The sequence below is a fragment of the Protopterus annectens genome, chromosome 13.part0, assembly GCF_019279795.1.
Source record: "Protopterus annectens isolate FY-2018-M chromosome 13.part0, PAN1.0, whole genome shotgun sequence".
Lineage (NCBI taxonomy): Eukaryota > Metazoa > Chordata > Ceratodontiformes > Protopteridae > Protopterus > Protopterus annectens.
The window spans coordinates 362,091,645-362,106,895 of record NC_056747.1 but is presented as its reverse complement, the minus strand read 5'-3'; the positions used below and the strand labels follow the sequence as shown (position 1 = coordinate 362,106,895).

The following is a 15,251-nucleotide window of genomic DNA, read 5'->3' as shown; positions in this document are numbered from 1 at the left end:
ATGCAACACTATTTCAGACCTTTCAGTTTTGAAGATGGGCTTCTTCTTGCAGTACTGGACACATTAGTTCATATTTTCTTTACATAAAATAATAGCCTTAAGCATTTTATCCAAGTTGCCAAGGGAAATTATTATTTTTATATTGCTGTAGAGTATAAAAATATACTTTGATCTGCAGTAATAAATACATTCATATATATATATATGGTTGGTGCTTCATAATGTACATCTGGAATAATGTATTCATCAATATCTTTATTTATCAATATGCATTACACATATACATGTGGATGCACATATATGCACACACACACACACACACACACACACACACACACACACACACACACACACACACACACACACACACACGCATTTAAGTTACACGATGCTAAACTTTGATACATTACTGTATAGATCTGTGCTAAACATGCAGTACTTCATTAAGAAAGCTAAGAGGTCCTGTATATATTAAGCAGACACCAAGCTTAAATATTACAAACTGCACTGAGCGGTACATGAGTTGAAAATCAAAGGTACGTATATTGCACCATTAGTGATTTATTAAACACTGACAAATTTTATATATAACATGCAGTTGGTGTTTTTTAAAGAATGGCGAAATAGAATTTAACACCTGTAACTAGATAACATGTTCATGAATAGTGCTACTTAGAAACACTTGGCTTAAGGTGGCATACTCTTTCCAATCAGAGATGTATCACTGTGCTGACAAAAAAGAATGTTCAATATAATCAAGTGATTAAGAACAACAATTTATCATAACTTTGTAATTCTGTGATGTTTATATGTTGATTTATAGAATCTGAATAGTGTGGTGCTGAAACAAACAATAATTCATTATGTTTATGGGATCGTGGATGCAATTACTCTCTATGGGAAGTGTAACATATTGATTTTATGAAATTTTGATTATTTATTAATGAGACGACATTAAACAACAATACCTCAGATTTATATGGATACTGTAACTATGAATGGAATGACATTAAAAACAGAAATAGTCTGAATTCAAGATAAAAAAATGATAACATTTGTTTTAAACCATGTATTTATTTAAAGCAGAGCAAATGCATGTGTAAGACATTCTTTTTCTGAACTACGGAGTTAGCATTTAAAGCATAAAAGTATCAGCCAAGACATCATATGTGGTTTTGGAAGCAGAGATATGTATTTACCTGTACCCATGTTAATAACCTCCTTGCCCATTTCAGATTTTTGGATGATATTTTTGTAACATGGAAGGGTAACAACATGGAAATAAAGGAGTTTGTTGACTCCTTGAACAGCAGCACCACATTTCTGTCTTTTACTTACTGTTGACGTGATCAACGACTTGGATATTTTATTAGAGAAAGACTTTGAAGTGAACAGATTTAAGTCTAGGTTATACTGGAAGCCACATATTCTAATAATAACTTGCACTTTCAAACTTGTCATCCATTTAAACAAAAATGTGGCTTAGTACAAGTTCAAATGGCACAGTTAGCTAGGATAATTTCAGATGAAGCAGACCTAGCAGCTGAATTACAGGTCTTGAAGTCAATGCTCCAAGAAGGAGGTTACCCTGACAGTTTATTGAGGAGGTCCATCAAGAAATCAATAGGGGAAGCGATTCAAAATTCCTTCCAATCCTGGAAAATGGGTTACCTAAAAGTTTTCACAGGTTGAATGGCACTAAGAACAGTAAGGAAAAAAGGTGTTCTTTGTAAAGATTTGGTGTTAAAATATGTCCAAGAAAGTAATATTATTATGAATTTGGTCAAAGCAAACTGGAAAATCCTTGGGGGTGACCCCGGAATAAAAGAACTGATGAGTGATGCTCCCCACTTTACTTTTAAAAGATGTGTCAATTTCAAGGAGAAAATTTAAAAAGTACCAGTTTGTAGTACAAACATCTATCAAGGGCACCAGAAAATGTGGTGCCTATAAACAATGCAACTATATTTATGAAGAGGAGGTTATTAATTTACCTACTATTAAATTTGTTTTTCATTTTAAACAAAATTTCAATTGTAGGAATAATATATCTAGCTTTTTGTGATGCTTATTTTTCTTTTTATATCAGAAAGACTGAGCGTTCACTCCATAAGAGAATTTATGAACATTTATGATGCCAAACGTAATAATGAGGTGAATGCATTATACAGACATAACGTTGCATGTGTTGAAAACAAAAAATATTATTTTTTTTGTTTTAGAGCAGGTGCCCTGGAACCCAAGGGGTGGTCATTGGGGTTACACTGTTGAATATAAAGAACTGTTGTGGCAGCTGCATTTGAATGCCAGTGACAAGCCTGGCTTAAATGATGCAATATCCATTTGAAGTGCACTGAAACTAAGGGCTATGAAATCATAAAACGAGCCACATTAAAAAGTTATTTTTCTGGTAGGATTACTTTTCATGAAGATCCAATGTTAGTTGCTCTTACGTCACTCAGTTAAGTTAAAAAGGTGTTATATTTATATTTATGTAATTAGATGTTGTTAATGTGCTTTTACAGAAGTAGTGATTACTGATCAAGTTTTTAAAGATTAAGATCTGTTATTATTTCTTATGGTTTGACTCATTGTATTTAAGTTTCTGGCAACAAGCTAATGAATGTTTGGATCTTTCACCATTTCTACTTTCTATTTAACATTTTTAACATTTTTAAAATGGTACTTTTAAGTATTTTAATTGATTTATTGTAATTGATGTTTCCTATCCTTGAACATTTAAAAGAGATGATGGACAGGCACATGGTAGTTCTGATGAAGTCCTAACAGTTTTGGGATGAAAGCGCTTAATTTTTTAAACTTTCTTCAAAATGTTATATTTATATTAAACTTTTATATCCTACAGCCTCGCTGTTGCTGCTTGTTTTTCGGGCTGTTTTCTCAAGCTTACAGTTAAAAGCATATTTCTCAACCTGCAGACATTGAAAACAGGAATAAAGGTGCTTGAAAAGTAATAACAAACCACAGCTCCGAAAGCCATTAATCAAAAAAAAACTTTTTTTATTGTACAAAAATAATAAAATCTCTGTAGTGCCTCCAACTTGTCTACTGCTCCAATCTCAGTAATATCCCTAACAACAACAGTGTTGCTTACTGCTCCAGTCTCAGTTATAGCCATCCATAACAACGACACTGTTTACTGCTCCAGTCACAGTAATAGCCATCAGCACTGTTGACTACTCCAGTCTTAATAGTAGCCATCTGCAACAACAGCCAGAGCTGTTTACTGCTAAAATCTCAGTTGTAGCCATGTGTAAGAACAACACTGCTGTTCACTTTTCCAGTTTTATTAATAGCCAATAATAGACAAGAATCTTGACACAGAACTTCAGGGATCTGGTGAGTGCATTTTGAAATGGGAGGTCTGAGTGGAGCTTTTCAGCATGAGGATATGTTTTTGTTTTGTTATTGAAAGCAGCTTTCTTGTGGTGGTGAACAGCAATCTAGCATGAAGAGTTATTGAAATGGTGGAATTTCAATTGAGAAGTATGTCTACTACATTTTATGGATGTGATGTATATTTTGTGTGTTTGAAATGGGAGATCCTAACTTTTAGGTATGATGAATGTGACGGAACTTTAAGCAGCTTTGAGGTGATGAACAGAGCTTCAGCATTTTTTGTGTGTGTGTGTGTGTGTGTGTGTGTGTGTGTGTGTGTGTGTGTGTGTGTGTGTGTGTGTGTGTGTATGTGTGTGTAATACTCCAGTTAGAGGGGATGTCATGTTAATGCGATTTACTGAGTCACACAGGCTCAAACCCTGTACCTTAGGTGTGGGAGACAAGAGCCATTATCCTCCACACCACCTTCCGGGAGTCCTTTATCTATATTTTGGTAAATAAATATCAATGCTGTTAAATTTATCTTGTTTTTTTTCCAGGCACACAGGTGTAAAATGCAGTGTGTTTTGGAAGTTAGCAGTTAGTGCAGATGAGTAAGGCTGTGAGCTGTTAAAGAGCTGCTTCCTGTAGTACATGATTTCTTTCCCTCAGCCTTCATTTATCTTCCATGTGACTCTGCCAATGTAATCCACCATACAGTATTCCTGTCTGCACCTGAAAAGGGACACTTGGGTCCAGTGGGTTCTTCCAGGCTGTTAGCAAATGCGCTACACACATGTCTTTTGAATGCCTGCACCCTTCATGCAGATGCTGATTAGAACTTCAATATACCATTTGAGTATGAATCCCAGCACATCTTTTTTGTAGTTTAATGGGTTGCCAGGTGCGTTTTCACTAAATATGAGTTTCAGGGAAGAGAAGTTTACTGTTTCTTATAATAAGTATGTTTTCAATATGAGATTATTTTGTTTAGAAAATAGGTGTCAGTCTTTTTCTGTAAAATTTGAAATAAGTTTTAAATGAAATCCAAATATCTGTGATTATTGTAAATGTGAAGAAAGGAATAGTATGAACACTGACAGGTTTGGACAGTGTGGTAGCTGGGGTCAGACAGCCAAGTAATGTGATATTGGTATGACTGGGTCCGCAAATGAGATTTACTTCTGCTGAGAGCATGTAACCCACATTCTTTACAGCCACTATAAAGGGATAAACAGAAACATCTGGTTTTCAGCAATCCTCATGTAGTTATTGTTGCTTGTTTTTGTGATACAGTCTTCTCTACAAGACTAGACTTTAAAGAATGTCAGCATTTAGTTAAAAACTGTAGTTAGCACAGAGGACTAAAACTCTGACTTATTAATGAGATGCTTCCTGTGGTAAAGGTGCAGGGTTTGAATCTTTTCACCATCATTTACCTACTGTGTGACATTGAGCAAGTCATTTAACCAGGCAGTGCTTTGGAGCAATTGGGCATTTGGCCTAGGCTCCTTAATGGTCTCCATAATGACATGCCTAATAATTGTGAACTTGCTGTCATTGTTTGCCAGCCATTCCCTTTTTTATCTGGTTCAGGAAATGTTATGGCAATGTCACCAGCGCACCATTTTTGAATGTAGCATTGGCAATGTATTCTTCAGGGACAGCAGACACTACATTTGCAGATGAAGCGCTGGAATTAAATGATGTTTGCCAGCAGCAAACTCCTCCATTGTAATAGTTCTCTTTAATATGTAATTATTCAGATGACTTTAACTTCTGCAGAGATTGTAACCTGGCATATGTTATCAGGTGGTTAATATTTCTTATGCTGTCATAAATACTCTTCTTTTTAAACTACACTAGATGTTATGGTATGATGCAAGTGGTCCCATACTTCTCAACCTTTTAGAGCAAAAAAAAAATCTGGAAAAAATATAAATAATGGTGAGACAAGGGCCCAAAAATAGGGACAATTTTTAAGTATTGCCTTTATAAACTTAGAAAGTTCATAGAATTACAGGTTTTTCCATTAGCATGAATTTTCAGAAGGGTATGAAGTTTCAATGTTAAATGCCTGTCATTATTTTATGGTTTCCATCCTCAATAATTTGCCAGTCATTTGCCAACCCCCCCCCAAATTTATGAGGAACAGACCAAAAATGTGAGGCAAAAATCTGGACATTCTGCAAAAATTTGGACAGTAGAGAGGTATGAGTGGACCTTATACAGTCTCATGTAGCTCACCCATAGCTATCAGTAAAGTATATCTAATTTATTTCTTCATAACAATAAGGGGTGTACACAATCAACAAAGTAATTATAACTGCTTGTGGGTGTGGGGGCTCTCTGTGGATAATTAGCTTATGCTCTTATCATCTGGTCATTTTTAAACAGCTTTTAATTTGGTTTGCAGGACATGTGTGTGAGTTAAGTTGGAGTACTGTGTGTGAAACTAATTTGAAATATGCAACTTCAGTCATTATTATTATTATTATTATTATTATTTTACACAGATATCTGAGAAGGATGCAGTCAAAAATGTAGCTATAATTGTTGGGATTGGTGGATGTCTGTGGATAAAGATGACTGAGTCTGATGAGCTAATAAAGTCAAGAAGTCATTAGTCCATCTTTGCAGGACTACACTGCATTTGTGTAAAGCAAATTGGAATAATTTACTGTGGTCATTTCTGTTGCATTCAGACATGTGATGTCTACACAGTTGAAAAAGTGCTCATAATTGTTGAGTAAGGATATTAGTGAATTATAATGATGACAGTTTGAGAGGCCTTTTATTGTTTACATGTTCTGAAATGGGTTCTTTTGTCATTATTGGTTCACACATTTTATTTCACTGCTTACTTGAAAAAAATGTTCAAAACTACAAATTTAAAACACACTCAACAAATGTTACTGTACTAAACAAGAAATATACAGTAATTTAAAACAATCAGAAAGGTGAATCAAATAACATATGCAGTTATGCATAGTTTTAAAAATGTTTGCAGGGGGCAAAAGGTTTAAAAACAGCCTGGATACCAGGGTACACTTAATCTGCCACAGGCCAGATGCCTTTTCAATGATTGTGAGTTGCAAGGAAAGCGAAGTGTACTGTTTCTCATGCTAAGTCTGTTTTCAATGTGAATCAATTTTTTGTTTAGCAAATGACCATCTCTGTTGGTGCTACAAAATTTGAAATAAGTTTTAAATTAAATCCAAGAGTCTGTCATCATTACAAACTGACAGGTATGTAGACAGGTAGCCAAGTAATGGTTCACTGGAATGACTGGGGGAACAGGTTTATTAGCTTGCCTAGGACCCCATTTGACTATGATATGGCTCTGTGTATATGACCTGCTACAAAGTTAGTGCATGTAGGCAGGATACAGTGATGCACCTGAAATTTAGAGCAAATTCCAAGGTTATGAACTTTTCTGAGGAGAATTTAAAAAATGTATTTAGAGAAGTGGACATATGAAAATGAAAGTAGGAGAATGATATGAAATTATATATTTATTTTGTTTTGTTAATTGCTAATGTCCAACTGAGAACTACCCATTTTCTGTGAAAAAATGACTCCACCGAGTCATAGAAAAAGTAAAACATATATTAATGATATAAGCCATGAAAAAAAATATGACTGATTTTAATAAAGTAACAAAAATGAAGTAAGCATTTTATGTTATTTGACAATAAAATGGCATTGTGGTAAAAGACAACTAAAATATATACAGAAGACTACTGAAAACATGCATATAATTTTTTATAAAATGTGGAACAAATTACGAAAAGAAATTTATGTTTAAGAACTCTAACTTACAGTCTACGAGCATCCCTACATCATTGAGTCCTGGGTTATGTCAGATATTTAAAAATAAATAAACAAAAAAAAAAACACTTGCTACTGAAATTCCTTTAAATACAAATAATATAAAATATCTTCTCCTCTTCTAGTCTCCATAATGTGGAGCAACATATAGAAAAAGAAATTCTTATAACCACTACAAACTAATGTGGTATACTAATGCTTGTAATGCTGGTATATTTAGGTGTGAAACATTCCTGTGTGAGGTCCAGAGATGATGAGGTTACCTTTCCATGGTGGCTCATATTGACTGGGGTGTACCAAGTGTACTATGTTCAGTTTTGCCAACAATTCTGAGCAACAGAGACTACACCAGCAGTAAGCCTGCATTACCAAGTAACCAAAATGGCAAAAAGAATGGAATTTTTGGCCCTGAGGATGAAACTTAAAAGAGTGGGTATAAAGAATACGTAAAAAGAGAAAAGAGGGATATGATATTGACACACTGCATTTTCAGGTGGCATAAAGAAACTCTTTTTACAGATGGGCAGTGGGACCATATGAGGCAGTGGCACAGAAGATGACAACAGACAAGGTTCAGGAATAAGTGTAATGGAGATAAAATAATAATAATGAGGCCATGTAGGGGGAAGGGGTAGCCGCATGGTATAGCTACATCATTTGGTTAAAATCGGAAGGAGGTAAGTCCCAAAAGGAGCATTGTGCACAATAACTGGCCTAATCAATGCTGTGTATAAGACAGTTAGTATCTCTTTAGACCATGATGAAATTTATTTGGCAATTAGCTAAGATAACTAAAAGGATTTCCGGACAACCATTGTTATATGATGGTCAAAAGAGAGAAAACTATCACCCCAAGTTCCTATGTCCCTAAGGAAGTTTTCATTTTGTAGTGGTGTGTTTTATATATATATATATATATATATATATATATATATATATATATATATATATATATATATAGATATATATATGTATACACACACACACACACACACACACACACACACACACACACACACACACACACACATATATGAGTGTGTGTGTGTATATTGAAAGACCAAGTTCTTGAGCTACAAGTTTGATCTGAAAAGATCGAAAGTCAAAATGCCTAAAAAACACAGTAAAAAACAAAAAACAGTTTTTTTTTCTTTTTTGCAAGGGTCAACCCCCCCCAGCTCCTGCTACTTATATATATATATATATATATATATATATATATATATATATATATATACCAACTCCAAGATCAGTCAGTGGTGGGGAAATGGCATGTTCCTACTCGCTAATGTCTATGATTTCCCACAAAGTACTGCCAGCATTCTGTAATCATATGAGTATTCAGTTGCTTTTTCTGACAGTAAACACATTTAATTTTCCAATTGTTTGATTATTTGAATTATTTTTATTGGGTTGATTATAAGTGATGTATAATGTTTGCAACTGGGAGTGTGTATGTATGGTTTGTGATATAAAATGCTTACAACTAGCATTGTGTTGGTGTGGATTTGTTTTCATTTATACAAATGTATGATTGCTTATGTTGTAAGTGATAGTTTAATAAAGATGTTTCTAGTTTACAAAAAGGGGGCAGGAACTGAATAATGTATGTAATGTTGCTTAGGTTATATGACATATAACAATATATGTGAAGTATAATGTTTGTTAATGTTAATTTGTTAATACAGTTTGATTACTTTTGTATAAATGCAAAATTGCTTATGTGACAAGTGATAATTCAACAAACGTGTGTTTAAAGAAATGTGATGACAATATCCTTTTTAGCATTGAGTTTGTATATTTTCAGTATACTGAGAATTTATTAGGGAGAGTTCACTCTGAAGGGTTTAAGTGTCAATATGGTGGCTTAATAACCCCCCCCCCCCATTTGCAGTTGTCTGCAAACTTTGTTAACTAGAGGTCTTGGATCTCTCCTTGGAGACCTGAGAAATAAAAAAAAAGAAGGTAACGACTACTTTCATATTTTCTAATGAAGCACCTGCAACTTGGAGGAGAAAAGATATCTTAGCCTCAGAATTAAAATAACAGCTAACATAAAACATCTGTCTATAACATAGGAACTGTGCAGACATACATTTTCAAGAATTAGCCAGCCTAATTTAAACTAAAAGTGAGAGTGATAGTGTCCCTTTGATAATGCAAAATCCAAATTATCTGGGTACTTTAGCACTGTTTACATTGTTAATATTTTAATGCCTTATTTGTCAAAGATTGGTGTGTAATTGCCTCTAGAATCACATCTAAATCAACTTTTTCATACGTTATATATATTTTTTAGAAGGTATGATACCCAGGTCCATGTGTAAACCATGTAGTCCTATGTTGAGTTCAATAAAAGTGTAACACATTCTATGAATGAGCACTAGAGAAGTTTCTAGAGATAAGTTCCTCATAAAATGGTTCTGAACTTAAATGATCTTCATAGATGATAGAGTCAAATTCATTGATTTGATGTATTTTACTTGCAGCTCTTCAGTGAGCTGTGATGTAAATATTATATACGTACTGATTTCAGAAGTACTCACTTCCTGACACCTTGATTTGTGTTACAGAAACAGCAGTGAATATTGGCTTTGCATGCAAATTGCTGACCACAGATATGGACATTCTTGATGGACAGGACATCAGGTATCATTATCCTTTTGCTGTCGCCTTTAAAATACATATGATGCTGAAAACAAAATATGAAAATAAACAGACTTTAATAAGTTTCCTGATGCTGTTTGGCTGCTGGATTGTATCTCTTCCAATTTTGACAGAAAAAAACTGTCTTAGGTTAAAAGGATCAATAACATCTTTTTTGTCCAATCACATAATGTCAAACACTTAGTTGTACGGACTCATGCAGCTTACACCATATACCAAGTTCTTATGCAATCCTTTAACTGATGATAATGCATAGATAATGAAAAAAAAGTGTGTAACTGTCTACTCATCTGTCTTTTAAAACAGCCCAGCAAATATAGCAATCTTTTCATCGATATGCAGGCTGTAATGCCTGCTGTTACCACTCCCCACCAGACATGAATCAAGAAGAGAGCTGCAGCTATGTGGTCAGCAGTAAGCCATAATACCCAAAAGGGCTGCCTTTCACATTGCAGTATAGTAACCTTCCTCAAGGTCTGTTTTCAGTAACATGGTGCTTTGCAGCTGCACACTGCCTGTTAGAATTAAGAAATCCAAAAAAACAAGTAACTCCCAAAAACCATTATAAAAAAAAAAAAAAAACAAACACAAACCAAACAACACTGGAAGGCACAGATGAGCAGTCAGACAAGATTGAGTTTTTTAGCACAGTTACACATTTATTATTCACTATTCATCGAAAAGACTTCATCAGAAACATGAAACATACTAAAATGTCAACTTAAATAGCTACGAACACTAGTAAAAAGTCAATTAACAATTAAAACAAATTAACTAATCACAAAATAATTGACCAATAAAGCAACTTATGTTTAACTCTTGGTTAACCAAATTCTAACTATCTTATAGCTATCATGAATGTGGAACTCATATACTTGCTATTGTATAGCTAATTCTTTATCTAATAAAATACACAATATTTATGTTATCATTTAGTCCCAAGGGATTGTAAGAAGCCACACGTACATGCCATTTTGCCTCTCTTTTTTCAACAGCATTTTTAAAGTTGCCACCCCTTAAATCCACTCTAACAATATCCCAGATAGTAAAGGTATACCTCTTATAACCAGAAAAACCTACCGAGTGTTTGTACAAAGCGTTATCTTCATTTATTACTTTAATAGCATAAAGATGTTCCTGGATCCTCTTGTTCAAACTTCTAGTGGTCATACCCACATAAAAAGCAGGACAACCTGAACACAATGCAATGTAAACCACACTGGAGGTATTTCAATTGAACCTACCTGGGACTGATATAATATAATCAAAATGCTCCAAAGCAACATATGGACCCTCATGAATAAACCTACATGCTTTGCAACTGTAACAGTTATACATCCCTGAAGGTTTTTGTGTTGAAGGGGGGTCAACTTAGTATTATCATGTTCTAATAATTGTTTAATGCTGCCATGTTTTCTATACACAAAACTTGGAGAACCCCCTAAAAAACCTTTCTTAGACTTAGACAAATGAAAAATGATTTACCAATAGGGTTTATGTAGGCACTTAGCCTCATATGACTAAAAATTGTGAGGCGCCTGAAACAATGTAACTTACTGTCATATGTACAGTATTTTTCTTTCTTTCCTTTGCTTATAGTGAACTGTGTCAGCTTATTCTCACATATAAATTACTGTTTATTTTCCTTTCTTTCCTTTGTTTATACGTTATACAGTTCACAAGTGTGCAATATTTAGGCCTGCTATTTTTATTCAAATAAGTTTAACATTTTAGACAATTCAAACTGGCATTTTTTTTGTTAAGTATTAAAGACTCACACTGTTACAAAATACGTAATTATTATTTCTAATAACTGCCGGATGGCTAGTCATTAATTTATCTTTCTGAACATGCTGAGAAATGGTGACCCATCATAAGGTATGTTTATTTGTTTACTTTCCCTGACTACTTACTACATGCGTGAAATGGATAATGTAAATGCATGGTAATACTAGGCTACATGGCAAGCATCTGATGAGCTGAAAATCCAAAATGGCTGTCCGACACATTGAGGCAAATGACTGATGAATTGTTACAGTTGCTTAATTTTGACAAGCACCAAAACATTAAGCATGAATTCAAGGGCTTTATCAAGATATAACATTTGCTTTAGCTAAACAGTTTTTTTCTTTCTCATTTGAAAGGGTGCTTTCTGAAAAAGATGCAGAAATTGCAGGGAAGGTATTCTCTCTCTCTGTTTATGAATTTTAAACCTTAACCAATTCACAAGATACATGTCAAGCAAGAAGAATCTTGGTGCTCTGTATCAGAATGTTGTTTGATGTAGATGTCTTTTGCAGTGCTAAAAACTGAATGCTTTATGATGCCTGCGCTTGTTCTGATCAATGATGTTCTGTACAATTTAATCTCCTCCTCCTGCTGTCCTTTACTCGGAGTATCATGGCACAAATTATTCACAAAATAATAACTAAAGATTCAACCTGCTTGTTTTGACATAAAAAAATATGATATCCCAAGTACCTCTGTCATAGCAGCTGAATGATAAATTCTAACCCTTGGTTATAATTATAGCCAGGCACTCAGCACTGATCAAAGTGACTAATTGATTCAGTTTAATAGGCTAGGAGATTATGGATAAATGTTGTTAAGTTCAACATATTTCTAACCAAGTTCATTTCCTGAATTGTATTAATGGAACTCCTCTCAAGTGCCTAGAATTTTGCACAATGTCCCAATTATTGTCTCCAATTTTTAGACTGTTCCTCATAAAATTTGTGTTTTGTTGGCAAATCATTGAGGTTAGAAGTCACGAAATAATGGCAGACATCCGAATTTCAGATTTCGTATACTTCAAAAAAGCATGCTAATGAAAAAGTGTTATTCTTACTTTATAAGACCAATATTTAAAATCTGTTCCTGTTGTTGAGCTTTGCACCCACTCATCATTTTTGAGTCTATCCAAATTTCTTGCATTAAAAGGTTGAGGGGTATGGAATCTGGACTTGAGGGTTCATTGTTACCCCCTCCCACCTTAGTGCTTCTGGAGTGTTGGGTATTTCCTCAATGAAGTACTTGGCTTCAATGCATGGCCAACATTCTATTCAGCCATTGTAATGAAAGGCAATGTATCACTTTGTTACCATGGTTTAAGCATAGTCCTGTAATTTTACCATACATGTAGACTGAAGATGTGTACTGCAAGAGAGCTACTTAATCATGTACCATGGTGTATGACCAATTATTTATTTAAAACTGTAACCAGGCTCAAAGGTGACCCCACTACAATTTCACCCCATCCCATTTGAGTTAATCTTACCAAATCAGTTGCTCACTGCAGCCAAGTTGCATCTTGCTTTGGGGTTACCAGCTGCCCTTGCTTTTAAGTATTTAAAGTACCAGGTACTCAACCTAGTATTGACAAATTCCAGTTTTCTGGATCAGAGTAAAAGTAGAAAAGAACCAGCACACAACACATATAAACAGTCTGGTTGTTCTGACCATGCTATCTATCTTACTGGTGCAAGTTTAATATATTTATATAGCCTGTTTATGTAGAAGGAAAATAAAGTATTAAGTTTATGTAATCTCCAAATGACAGAAAATGAAAAAAAAAATCCACAAATTAGAAAATGTTTGATCTGTGTCTGACAGCATTAAGTCTGTTAATATAATCAGAGTAGACAAAGTTGTGATACATAAAAAACATTAAATGGACTCAGGTCCTTAATGCTATAGCCACATATCAGGCAGCCCTTGGAGTATCATTTTGCTGATTTTTTATTTATTTATTTTTTTGGTAGAGGTGTTGCCAGACTTAGACGTCTCCACTGCAAGTTAACAGAGATAGACAAAATCCTTATTTTCTGTAGATGCAAGCATTATGCACTTAATTTTTATATCCTAAGTTACTTAACTTGTCCTCACATGTAGCAGATTCTCCAAACCATTATTTTCACTGTCTGTGGAGCCTGATCCACACTATTGTTTTCACCATAAGTGGAACCTGACCCACACAAATATTTTCAACATCTATGGTGTTTGATCCATGCCATTATTTCCACCATCTGTGGTGCCTGATCCACAACATTGTTTTCACTGTCTGTGGAGCCTGATCCACACTATTGTTTTCACCATAAGTGGAACCTGACCCACACAAATATTTTCAACATCTATGGTGTTTGATCCATGCCATTATTTCCACCATCTGTGGTGCCTGATCCACAACATTGTTTTCACTGTCTGTGGAGCCTGATCCACACTATTGTTTTCACCATAAGTGGAACCTGACCCACACAATTATTTTCAACATCTCTGGTGTTTGATCCATGCCATTATTTCCACCATCTGTGGTGCCTGATCCACAACATTGTTTTCACTGTCTGTGGAGCCTGATCCACACTATTGTTTTCACCATAAGTGGAACCTGATTCGCACAATTATTTTCAGCATCTCTGGTGTTTGATCCATGCCATTATTTTCATCATCTGTGGAGCCTGGTTGACATCATTTCCACCTTCTGTGGTGCCTGATCCACAACACTGTTTTCACTTTCTGTGTCTGTGTGTCTGATCCACACCATTACTTTCACTGTCTGTGGAGCCTGATCCACAGTATTATTTTCATTGTCTGGGGATGCTGATCAACTTAATTATTTTCGCTATCTTTGATACCTGATTGACATTATTATTTTCACTGTCTGTGGAGCCTGATCCACTCCGTCATTTTCATTGTTTGTGGTGCCTGATCCACAACATTATTTTCACTTTCTGTGGCTGTGTGAATGATCCACACCATCATTTTTATTGTTTGTGGTGCCTGATGTTTTTTTTCTTTCCAGTCTTTCATAGCTCTACCTTGAGGCTGAAGATCCTGGGCTCAGTGTACCCTTTTGAACAGGGTGATCATCTAAACATTGAGGTTGGCACATGACATGGTGCTTGCAATGGAAGGTCACGTTATGCTGCTACATATTAGCCACAACCACGATTGTGCCCTAAGCTAGGGTAGCAAGTTCATATCACATCCTTTGTAGCAGGAGCAAAATAAACCATGTCATCAACACCTTTCAGCTTAGTTCAGTCCCTTTGCCTTCCCCTTAAACCATATTATAACTCTCTATACTCATATGTTACGATGGGGAGCTGTTACCAAACGTGATCAGTCTGGACAAGTGGCCAGCAGAAACTGTGGTGGCAAAAGCAGACACAAGCCGGATGCTGTGACTGTCACTACCAATAATACTTAAGAATGTCATACAGTGCAGTCAGTGTAGTGGCTGTGCTGTGCTTGAAATAGAGATGAAAGTTCACTGCAAAAAAAAAAAAAAAAAAAAAAAATAGTTTGGTCACTGATTTAAAAAATGCAGGACAAATGGAAACTCCATTAATTTTACTAGAAAGATACAAATGTAGTCACTTATGATGGAGAAATCTGTTATCCACACTGCTTGACAA

At 35.0% G+C, this 15,251-nt stretch overlaps 1 protein-coding gene across 1 annotated transcript in view; it reads left to right on the top strand.

Moving 5' to 3' along the window:
• LOC122787323 (phospholipid-transporting ATPase IC-like) overlaps positions 1 to 15,251 on the top strand; it is a 446,410-nt gene that overhangs the window by 281,972 nt on the left and 149,187 nt on the right. Inside the window, exon 19 of the mRNA XM_044053968.1 lies at positions 9,744 to 9,819. Within this exon, the coding sequence (XP_043909903.1) occupies positions 9,744 to 9,819 (76 nt within the window). The remainder of the gene's footprint in view (positions 1 to 9,743; positions 9,820 to 15,251) is intronic.